Below are 11,270 nucleotides of genomic sequence, written 5' to 3'. Positions count from 1 at the left end.
CATGGGCCACAACACGCCACCATCGGTCATACCAGCACCAGGAGGAGCTTTTGCAGGGGAGGGAGCTTATGCAGGAGAGGTTAGTTTGAGAAACATTTTGTTTGAATAGTCGTTATACATGTAACCAATGCCGTTATTAATGTCTTCTTTTTTCTTTAGGATCCAAACCCGTCACACGACTTCGTCAACCAGTTCTTGGCTTCTGGAGGTAGTGGACACAACTCCAACGACCCCGATATGTGATTAAGTTAGCTTTGTGCCGCACTGTGTGTTGTAATGAACTATTTGTGGATTTTATGTTTGTATGGACTATTTGTGGACTTTATATTTGTATGGACTCAAGTTTTATGTTGTGAACTCAAGTATGAATTTTCTGTTATTGTATGAAATTTCTGTTATTGTATGAATTTTGTATAGATTTTCTGTTATTTTTCGCATTTTTCAATTTTTTTTTGCTCTGAAATTACTAATTTTCGGCGGCCTCCCTGGCCGCCGAAAATAGGAATACTATTTTCGGCAGTTTTAAATTTCGGCGGCTAACTACGTGGCCGCCGGAAATTATTAGTTATTTTCGGCGGCCAGGGAGCCAGCCGCCGAAAATTAGCTATTTTCGGCGGCCAGGCCCCGGCCGCCGAAAATATAGACTTATTTTCGGCCGGGTTTTTTTGGCGGTCAGACGCCGCCGAAAATAGCTTATTTTCGGCGGCAAAGGGCTTATTTTCGGCGGCGTCTGGCCGCCGAAAATGCCCGTAGCTCTTGTAGTGTTACCTCATTACTTCATCATCACTAGCTGTGTAACCATCATCATATCTGTTGCCTAGTTACAGACGTGAGAGCATAATGACAAGCTCAACTTTCGTATGTTTTAATAAGTGATGAACTCTACCGCTAAAAGTTAAACAACATTCTGCTTAAATGCTTGGACCTAGGTAATGCTATATTAGCCATAGTCGAAGTACATGAAAGGATTTGTGGTACTCGTCAATCGACTCCGAAGATGAAGTGGTTATAGCGAAGATCTGGCTTCTATTGGCCTAACATGATAGCTGATTGTTTCAATTACTACAAAGAATGCCAAGTATGTCAGAAATTTGGTGACTTACAGTTGGTCAATGTAGCCGAATTACATCAATCATCAAACCTTTCACCTTTCAGGGGATGGAGATTGGACTTTATAGGAGAGATTCATCCTTCATGATCAAAAGGGCATCGGTTCGTGTTACTTGCCACAGTCTATGTTTAGAACTCGTCACGACGCGATCGCGCATCGTCGCAAGTCACGCGATAAATAACACGAAAAAACGCGAAACACAAGCGAGCGCGCGTGTGGTAGCCTCCATAGCCCTTTATTTGTCTCATGTGAAGAGTAGGGAACACTACTACATATAAGTTGGTTCTCTCCTATCTCGATGGGCGATATGGGACTAAAGCTCCGTGTCATCTATACACACCACCTTAGCTTCGTCCTTATTTAATTGGCCACACACTAGTGGGCCTAATTCCAACATCATTTAGTTGATCAAGTTGCCTGTGGTGGTGATCCTTGTTCTGTGATTGGTGACACACGAGTCTCAATGTCAGTCTATTCTGTTTCAGGTTGTCCTGCTGCTTGATTCTTAAATTGGTGATAGTGGAACTGTCTTGTGCAATTGTGAATTGTGATAAGTAGAGGCTGAAGAAATAGTCCAAATTTTTGCAGAAATTTGACTGTTACTCTAGGTTGTTTTGTGTGGGCGCACTTGAAATTGGCATGAGTGTAATTAAATATATATGTTGTGCCATTTTGTTCAGAAGCCTTGTACTATCTAGAGCATATGATGTCGGCACGCCATTCATAAAAGTTCTTTGTGTTTGCATGTGTTCCAAGTGAAATACATCGCAATGCCTTCTTCTCTCTGTTGATGGATATACTATTGTCAAACAAATAAAAGTTCTATGATATATAGCTTGATGGATCTGCAGTACTGTGTCAAACAAATAAACACAATGTACATTTTTTTCATTTCATGCTATACTATTGTCTTTCCAGGGAGCTAATATTGTGGATCAAATTGTGAATGTAACCCCTGCTGAAGATTACATCTACATCCTTGTTACTGAACATGTATACTACTAAGATAATTATTTTCATAAATACAACAGGTATTTAATTTTAACTAAGACATCTTTTAATTTTTTTGCATCAACTTATAGTCCACGAGGTGAGTACAATATCAGTTATTAATGCAGGATTGGAATACACACATTTATAAATAAGTTATCATGATATTATATATTCTCATTTCAATGTACGTGCACTCATCTAGTTAAAATTAAATTTAATTCATCTAGTTAAACTTAAACTTAATTTCTCTTTTATTCGCAGACTAGAATAGTCCATCCGTCACCTTCGTTCTGCAAATTTTGAGACTTTGTCCTTACACTAGCTATTTGATTTCAGCGATTTGCTTTTAATTACGTTTATCTTGTGTTAATTAAAGAATTGGTAACTTACGCTGTTTGTTAAGTTATTGCTGTCTATCTCTATCCCTGTAGTAGATAGTACCTAGGGATAGGATCGGATCGGGTGAGAAGCCATCTTGCTCAGAAGAGGTATGTGTCGATCACTCGGCGTGTGTCGATCACTCGATCTGTGCATGCACAAGCGGAAGTTGCGGACACAGGCCTGCTGCATGCATGTGGTGCTGGCCGGTGTTGCTGAGGCTATTACCAAGAGAAAATTCTTTCAATATCATCCAAACTTATATTAATCCCTTTAATGCTATCCGGATTTATAGCTTCTCTTTAATATACCATCCAATTTAAATTTTAATCCCTTGAATATCATCACTGTTAGTTTGAAGGTAACGTCGTTAGTTTCATTTAAAAGAAATCCCTTTAATACCATCAAAATATATACCGACCTTCAATGCCACTATAGAAATTAGTTCGATCTAGTTGAGTTTTAAAAATTCCAGAATAAAAAATATAGACCAAAGTTTAGTCCATATTTTTTGAAACCCCAAAATTACTTCGATATATTAGTTCGATGTATTTTCTTTCTAATAATTTTGAAAAAAATATGAAAAACTGAATAGATCGAATCAGTATAAACGAATAAACACATAGTTTTCTAGGTTCTAAAAAATATGGACTGAAATTTTAAAAATCATTTAAAATCTCTATTCATATCAATTAGGAAGAATATAAAAAATCTTTTGGAGTTAGCTCTCCTCCAATGCATTTTTCGATAAAGAGCATTTTATTAAAACTCGACAGGTAGCATGGTACAAACTTACGAGTTTTAAACGCCCAGCCTCTGTATGACTAGGATGCACACGGCCCAAAAAAAGATAAAGTTAAAGGAGAAGAACATTCCAAAAGAAACATGAGTAGACTATGAAGAGCTCATCCGGAGACTATGCTGCCATCCATGTCGGGTAAAAATATCCCTCGCTCCTTGCTCCAACCGTGTACACACCTCCATAAACAACTCTTTGTTCTCCATACACTATAATGGTAGCCACAAACGAAGCAAGGAAGTACACCGATAAATTACATGCAAAAGAGAGAAGAAATTTTACAATTAAAAACCAAAATTATTTCTATGTAGCCAAAGCGACCATATATATCAAGTCAACCGCTCCCCTAATGAGGATCCTATACTTGTTATATATCCCTCGGAGCCGGTCGCCAAACATATTAACAACGTTACTGAGAGGGTACAAGTTGGAAGCCATTTGCATGATTGACCATATAGAACGAGCAAAACTGACATATAGATTGTCTTTTTATCCTCTATAGAATCTTAAATGCTAGTATATGTGAGTATGAGATGTTCTCTTTCATCTAGCTAGTGCATGTGTGCGTGCTAGCTGCCACGCCCAGCGCCAGAGAGGTGTTGCCTAGCGCTACGTACGCTAGGCTAGCGCTGTCTCTTCTGATTCGGTGAGTCTATAGCAGAAGATGGACGACGACGAAAGGTAGACTAGCTAGAACTCCCTACCGGGTGCCTATATATACATGAACAAGCTCTTGCTTGAAACTTGCAACGGTAGCTCTTCTCCACACGTTCGTCCATCGCGCTCACAGCTGCACGTATACTACTGTATTATGATTGCTTGTCTGACCTTAACAATTAATTTTCCTGCTGCATGCATGTGTGTTAGTGCTGGCAGTTTGTTGCTTATATATGAAGACCGTCATCGATCCATGGTCGGGCTTGTGCTTGAGCCTGCGTGCTAGCTGCCGGCGGGCAGGTGTTCCTTACCGGTACGCCAGGCTAAGTAATCTCATCTGCAGAACATGCTCTCGCCTCTCGCTCTACTGTTGGTTGATCGTCTCGCCCGTTGTGTTGGAGACGTCTTCTCCACGTTTAGTCCATCTCTCTGCAGGTGAGCACTGAGCACCATATGTATCTATGGATCTAGCTATATATATAGCAGTATGTAGCTGCGGAGAGGCCGGAGGCGGGAGCCCACAGTCACAGACAGGTGCGTATGTGGGCGGAACGATGAAGAGGCGCTCTTCGGGGCGCCGCTGCGACAGGGCCTGGGGCCGGCGGCGCGCCGATGCCCCATCGCTTGCTCCGGCGGACGGCAGCGCAGCGGTGACCGGGTGGCTTCAGTTTTATGCCGGCCGGCTCCGCCAGTGTCTAGCATGCAGTAGCTAATTTGATTATATATATGCCAATCCTATTTCTCTAAAATATAGCAATACTGTGAATAATAAAATATACATATCCGCTGCAGGCAGCCAAGCAAAGATCTTTGGGACAGGTATATAGCTAAGATCTTTGGCGCTTGCTAGAATTTTCGGAATAGCCAGCTGGCTCGGGCATCTCCTTGCCAAGATCTTTGGGACAGGTGACCACCAGTTGCATGGGTGAATCCCAGACGACGACCACATCTGATGAGACATACACAACGTCGTCGTCTTTGTCATCATTCTACCTGACAGTTGAGAAGACGACGACCACAACTGATCAGATGTACACAGCGCCACCGTCTTTACCATCATTGTACCTTACACCCAAGGAGACGCTGAACAATGGTGTCATTTCGATAAGCAACTACAACACTGATGAAGCACCTTCGCCGCAACCTGTATCGTTGGTATCTGATGAGATAGACATTTCTGAATCATCACCTCCGCCATCTCCGTCGCCACATACAGTGGATGAGATGGACAACTCTGAGGAGTCACCTTCACCTTTGTCTCACACCATAGAACTCCAAATGTTTGAGGTACCAACCACCTCAGGCAATAATGAGGAGGACGAGGAGGATGACGATTCTTTTAGAGAATGGGAGAGTGATTAAATGTTTTCATCAGTTAACAACACCTCAATTGTAGATAGGCATCAGCGATATGATGTAATATAGGTGGAGACATGTTTGTCGTATGGATTTGTTTGAAATGGTAAGACATGTTTGATGCGTATACTTCTAGCCATACTCCTCTTGATTAGTAAGGTATGCTGATGGATGAATGGAATTTGAACAAGCTCGTTTATTTGGCGGTACGTTCATGGTGTCACTTAAGCTTGTTGAAGTTCCCTAATCCTTCAAAGATCACAATATAATACAAACCCTTGTCACATGAGGCTACATAATTAAATTTATTTATCAGATGATAAGGAGTATTGAATCATATTAAACAAAGATTATATATAGGCACCATTCTTAGGGCCTTATTTAACCGGAAGCAAAACAAATTATCCAATGTTATAGAGAAGATGGGTGCATGAGCAACTACTAATAGAACATGAATGCCGGAAAAACGAGGCCTACCACTAAAAATCATCAACAAAAGTAAGGTGAGTACTCTGGTCCTCCACAAGCCCATCTTTACACACTATAAGCATTGAGATGGTGGAGCTTTGGAGGGTTTTTAAATAAATCTATTTTTGTATACAAGGTTATATTGCAAGGTTTTGTTTTGTCAAACATCAATATGATTTGAGATATTTTGAAGAAATTGTCTTTTCTTGCTTTTGAAACCCTCCATGAGACTTCCATACGCCATGGCTCATGACATCTCATGCCAGTCCTATTCAACATCTTCTTCATAAACTCTGTTTTAAAACAAAACTCGCTATTTGTCAGAACCAAGCTCGAACTCCTAGACTCTTAGCTTGGAGTCGTCAGTTGTACTGTTGTCTATAGGTCATAATTAATAAGCAAAACAAAAGATATTTAATTAATTAGAAAATAAAAAGAGGGTGCGAAATATGCTACGATATTTTCTTCTGAGGGTGTACAAAAAGTTTGGAGTAGGAGTGGGAAATATATAGGGAATTTGGTGATCCAGGGGTATATGTGATCTTGGGGACCGACTTTCACTATAACCCATAGGGCTAGGAGGGGGAGACAATGCAGATAGACAACAGTAGGACATGCCCATAGTTCAGTGAAGCAGGGAAGCTATGGCGTACTGGGGGGGCTATAGTGGAACCAACCAATTTAGATCTACCTCAAGCACATCTACCACCTTTTCCCCACAACATGCTTGAACCAAGCTAAACTTGGTAGTCCGCCAGTGCCCAAATGGCAACTGATCTCACCATCCACCAAGGACCGACATCATGCACACTTTTCCCTCATGGAGCTACAACATTCTCACACCTCATACATGGTTATGTACATAAAGTAGTGTTATTACAAACCAAGTTCAAATTATTATATGTAAACCCTTAAATATAAAAAGGTATAATGCTAAGGTATTAATTAGTTCTTGGGAAATGGAAGGAGAAATTATGTAAACCCTTAAATGTAAGGTATGCGGATGGATGAATGGAATCTGAACAAGCTCATTTATTTGGTGGTTCATGTTGTTACTTAGAATTGTTGAAGTGCCCTTGTCCTTCAAAGATCACAATATAATACAATCACATGATGTCGGTGTTTATTACCCGACTGCGCACCACGGGGTTCCCCACGTGATGCTTTAGGGCACGACGACGTCGTTGATTGCAACTCAATGGTACGTGCGGATGCACGTCAGATCAAACAAGGGTCTATACAGGTTCGGGCCGCTAGAATGCATAACACCCTACTTCCTGTCGAGGCTGAGTATTTGAGTATCACTGGTGTACATGGGTTACAGATGAGCTATGGGCGGTAGAGAGTGAGTTCTCCTGTCAATCTAGTGGTGGCGTGGTTGCCGATTTTTTTTATATTTATTATTTTTTGTGACGAAAATTTGTATTTAGACCTCGGGATTACTTATTTCAGAATCTAGACCCGATGCTCGCCGCCATAGGCTGTGGCGCCGAGCTAGCTCGGCGCCTAACATAGCCTATGGCGCCTAGCTTCGGGTCCAAATCCTGAAATAAGTCATCCAGGGATCTAAATGCATATTTTTGTCATAAAACGGTTAAAAAACAAAAAAAATCGGGTGTGGTTGCTGTGAGACGGCTAATGAGCTATGAGGTGGTGACGAGCTGAAATGTGATGAGAGATGGATTTATAGGGGTACCCTCTTGACCTTATATAGATGACCAGAGTGTTATCCCTTTACAAGTTGTGATCACTCTCTAACTCTATCTGATCCTCCTTTTACCGCGGCACAGATTCCAGTTTATCCGGAGTTCCATCGGATATAAGTAATGTCCGAAGATTTATGGTTTTTTTCCGACGGCTTTGGCCGTCAGGAATTTTATGTTTTACTGTTGTGAAACTTATATCAATCCCTTCAATGTCATCCGAATTTATAGCTTCCCTTTAATATACCATCAAATTCAAATTTTAATCTCTTGAATGCCATGACCGTTAGTTTGAAGCTAACGTCGTTAGTTTTATTTAAAGCAAATCCCTACAATGCCATCAAAATCTATACCGACCTTCAATACCACTAGAAGTTAGTTCGATCTATTTGAGTTTTAAAAATTCCAGAATGCATGTGTATACTAATGTATTATGATTTGCTTGACCTTAACAATTAATTTTCCTGCTGCATGCATGTGTGTTAGTGCTGGCGGTTTGTTGCTTATATATGAAGACCGTCATCCATGGTCGGGCTTGTGCTTGAGCCTGCGTGGTAGCTGCCGGCCTCCCAGCGCCGGCGGCCAGGTGTTCCTTACCCGTACGCTCGGCTTGTGCTTGAGCCTGTGTGCATGTGTGTTGGTACCGGCGGTTGTTGCTGAGCAATAGCAAATCTTTATATGGCGTTGTGGTTGCGCATGCAGATTGATACACGCCTAGCGCATGCGTGTGTCCTAGCTGCGCCGCCCATGTGCGTGTGTCTAGCGCTACGCTAAGCTTGCTATCTCCTCTTATTCTGTGAGCCAATACCCAATACCCAATAGCTAGCAGAACATGGAGATACAACTTCCTTGTACTTGTCTTACATGGAGATACAACTTTGGCAGGTGTGTGTATCCCCCTCTCAAATCTATATATATAGGGGGTGTTTGGTTAGAGGGACTAAAGATTAGTCTCTAGTTTTTAGTCCCTTTTAGTCCCTTTTTTGCCAAACACTAGGACTAAAATATGGACTAAAATGATTTAGTCTTTAGCCCTTCACATAGGTGCTAAAAGAGACTAAAAGCTCATAATTATCATGTTGCCCTTACCTTTTTATAGATAACTAAGGGCATGTTTGGTTTCAATTAGTTCTAGGACTAAACTTTAGTCCTAGGACTAAACTTTAGTCCCTATATGTTTGGTTTTAGGGACTAAATAGATTCTAAAGTCATTAAATACATTGTCCAAAGACTCAAATACCCTTAGAATATACTCATAATATTAGTTATCTATAAAAAGGTAAGGGCAACATGATAATTATGAGCTTTTAGTCTCTTTTAGCACCTATGTGAAGGGCTAAAGACTAAATCATTTTAGTCCATATTTTAGTCCTAGTGTTTGGCAAAAAAGGGACTAAAAGGGACTAAAAACTAGAGACTAATCTTTAGTCCCTCTAACCAAACACCCCCTAATATTATGAGTATATTCTAAGGGTATTTGAGTCTTTGGACAATGTATTTAATGACTTTAGAATCTATTTAGTCCCTAAAACCAAACATATAGGGACTAAAGTTTAGTCCTAGGACTAAAGTTTAGTCCTAGAACTAATTGAAACCAAACATGCCCATAGTCTTTTACCATATTAATGTATTTTGGATACTGGATAGACTTTCATGAACTCCTTATTTCACTAGCTTATGATTAGTAATTTGTTTTGTTGATAGGACTCTATTAGGTTGTTATTGCTAACAATTTGATGTTTGGTTTATTGTGATAGAACTCCAATGTTATTTTCTACTAATGCGTAGATATATTTCTTGCAGAAACCTGCAAGCAGTTTCCTAAATGGAGTCCACTGTGCTTTAGTGCAATTTGCAAGGCAAGTTGTTTTATAGAGGGAAAGTTCTCCGATGGTTACTATGTAAAGGGGCATAGATGTTGTTCAACTGGATATGAATACGTGTGTAATTGTCTTTTGTGTAAAAATTAGTTATCTAGTGATATGTGGGACTATCTCCTTTTGTTCCTATCTGTCATCTAGGAGTGCTGTCTAAATAATTATTCGGTAAAATATTTAACTAGTATATGTTTACTATTAGAGTTATGTAGCACTAGTTAACTAGTAATTATTTCGTCAATTTCTTATATCTAGAAACATGGTTTTACTTGCCAAGCACTTCAATAATATATGTTTGTTTTCCATTATTATAAATGTGAAGACTCGTTGTTAGCTTTTCATCTATAGTCTTGTTTACTCGAGAGTTATATATATTTTAAATGTGTCCATGAATAGTATAATTCTATAGGTACAATCACATGTTCGTCGCCGTGCAAACTCTCTTCTATCTAACCCATGCATTCAATTGTATCAGTGACTAAGAAAGACTTGATCGTATTTAAGGCACACCCTTTATATTACCACCAACTTGTAATAATAAAATCAGTGGATAAGAAAGAAAATAAAATAAAAAATAACAACAATAGAATATCATACATTCTATGTCAATATAAGACGGGAAGCCATTCATGCATAATTTGATGTCTAAGTTAATCGATACTTTCTTTGTCCTGCAAAGTGTGAAAGATTTTACACTATAAAATTTAAGGATCGAATAGAATTAGGATTGAGCTTTATTCTTATTCAATTTTGAAAACTAAAATTATTTAAGGGCCCTAACTTATTGTGAAGAAACATGTGGATCGTGATCCATTACCACCATGCGCTGGATTGCTCATGAAACCAACCACACATGATAATAACTCTTGTAAAATAAGGAAGTATTCGCCATTTGGGCTTAGGGCTTAGCACTAATATATCATAAACATACAGTATTGCATTATCTGCTGCCGCATAGATGTAGTATTTTTTTTGGTAGAGAATTATATTCTAAATATTAATAATTTTTGGTCAAATTTAACTGAACACTTCAAACTATCAAATAATAAGTAAAAGGTGAGATGATGCCAGAGCTTCTTATATAATCTAGTCTAATAATCTCACTGTTTGTTTTCACTACCGGAATCCGGCTCTTTGCCGAGTGCTCGGCACTTTGCTGAGTGCAATTTGTCGGGCACTCGACAAAGAATATTTTGCCGAGTGCTACACTCGGCGACCTCATACTCTTGGCAAAGACATCCTTTACTGAGTGTGGGACACTCGGCATCTAAAGACACTCAGCAAAGATCCTTTTGCCGAGTGTCAAACTCTCGATGAAAAGCGACGCTCGGCAAAGGGTCGTCAGCAGCCGTGTATAGCTGACGGCTGTTAACTGTGCCGAGCGCCAGGCATTGACACTCGGCAAAGAAGCTTCTTTGCCGAGTGCTACCTGTTGGCACTCGGCACGATATACTTTCCCGAGTGTATTTTTTGACACTCGACAAAGTATATTTGCATTTTTTTCTTTTTTCCACCAAACTTTTTATGGTGTGTTCCTACAGAATGTAGATTTACATGTTCAATTTTGGCACAATTATCAAAGTGCCGAGCTGATCAATGGCTCAACTTTTTATGGTGTGTTCCTACAGAATGCTGAACTGGATATGCGTGCCCTTCTTCCGCCCGCTCAACTACTAACGCGGTGCTTACCACGTGAGTCGTGCAGGAGATATATAACAGCAAATCTTCGGCCGGCTGACTGGGTGTAGCTCGGTGTGGTGGCTTGAGTACTGGCGGAGTGGTCAAGAATTTCTTCAGTGCCTCTAGAGCCTCCTACGCTTCTGTGGTCCACTGAAATTTGTCCACCTTCTTGAGCAATTTATAGAATGGCATTCCTTTCTCGCCTAGCCTTGATATGAACATTCTTAGAGTTGCCATGCATCCAGTGA

The 11,270-nt window shown here is 40.1% G+C and overlaps 1 protein-coding gene across 2 annotated transcripts; it reads left to right on the top strand.

Moving 5' to 3' along the window:
- The first annotated feature begins 3,809 nt into the window (after window positions 1–3,809).
- LOC100276379 (uncharacterized) lies at window positions 3,810–5,432 on the top strand. 2 transcript variants are annotated; one of them, NM_001406865.1, is made up of 2 exons: window positions 3,810–4,373; window positions 4,731–5,432. In NM_001406865.1, the coding sequence occupies exon 2, from the start codon at window positions 4,860–4,862 to the stop codon at window positions 5,298–5,300; it is 441 nt and encodes a 146-aa protein (NP_001393794.1). In that variant the 5' UTR covers window positions 3,810–4,373; window positions 4,731–4,859; the 3' UTR covers window positions 5,301–5,432. The 2 variants fall into 2 exon arrangements, with proteins under 2 accessions (NP_001393794.1, NP_001143657.1); NM_001150185.2 differs by having other exon boundaries at window positions 3,810–5,432.
- Window positions 5,433–11,270: the final 5,838 nt, after the last annotated feature.

The sequence above is a fragment of the Zea mays genome, chromosome 6 (assembly GCF_902167145.1).
Source record: "Zea mays cultivar B73 chromosome 6, Zm-B73-REFERENCE-NAM-5.0, whole genome shotgun sequence".
NCBI classification, from domain to species: Eukaryota; Viridiplantae; Streptophyta; class Magnoliopsida; order Poales; family Poaceae; genus Zea; species Zea mays.
The sequence above is the reverse complement of the archived record's forward strand: the minus strand, read 5'-3'. Positions and strand labels throughout refer to the sequence as shown.

Bases quoted from the DNA above. Each gene is read 5' to 3' on its own strand.
- LOC100276379 (NM_001406865.1), top strand. From the start codon at position 4,860: ATGGGTGAATCCCAGACGACGACCACATCTGATGAGACATACACAACG.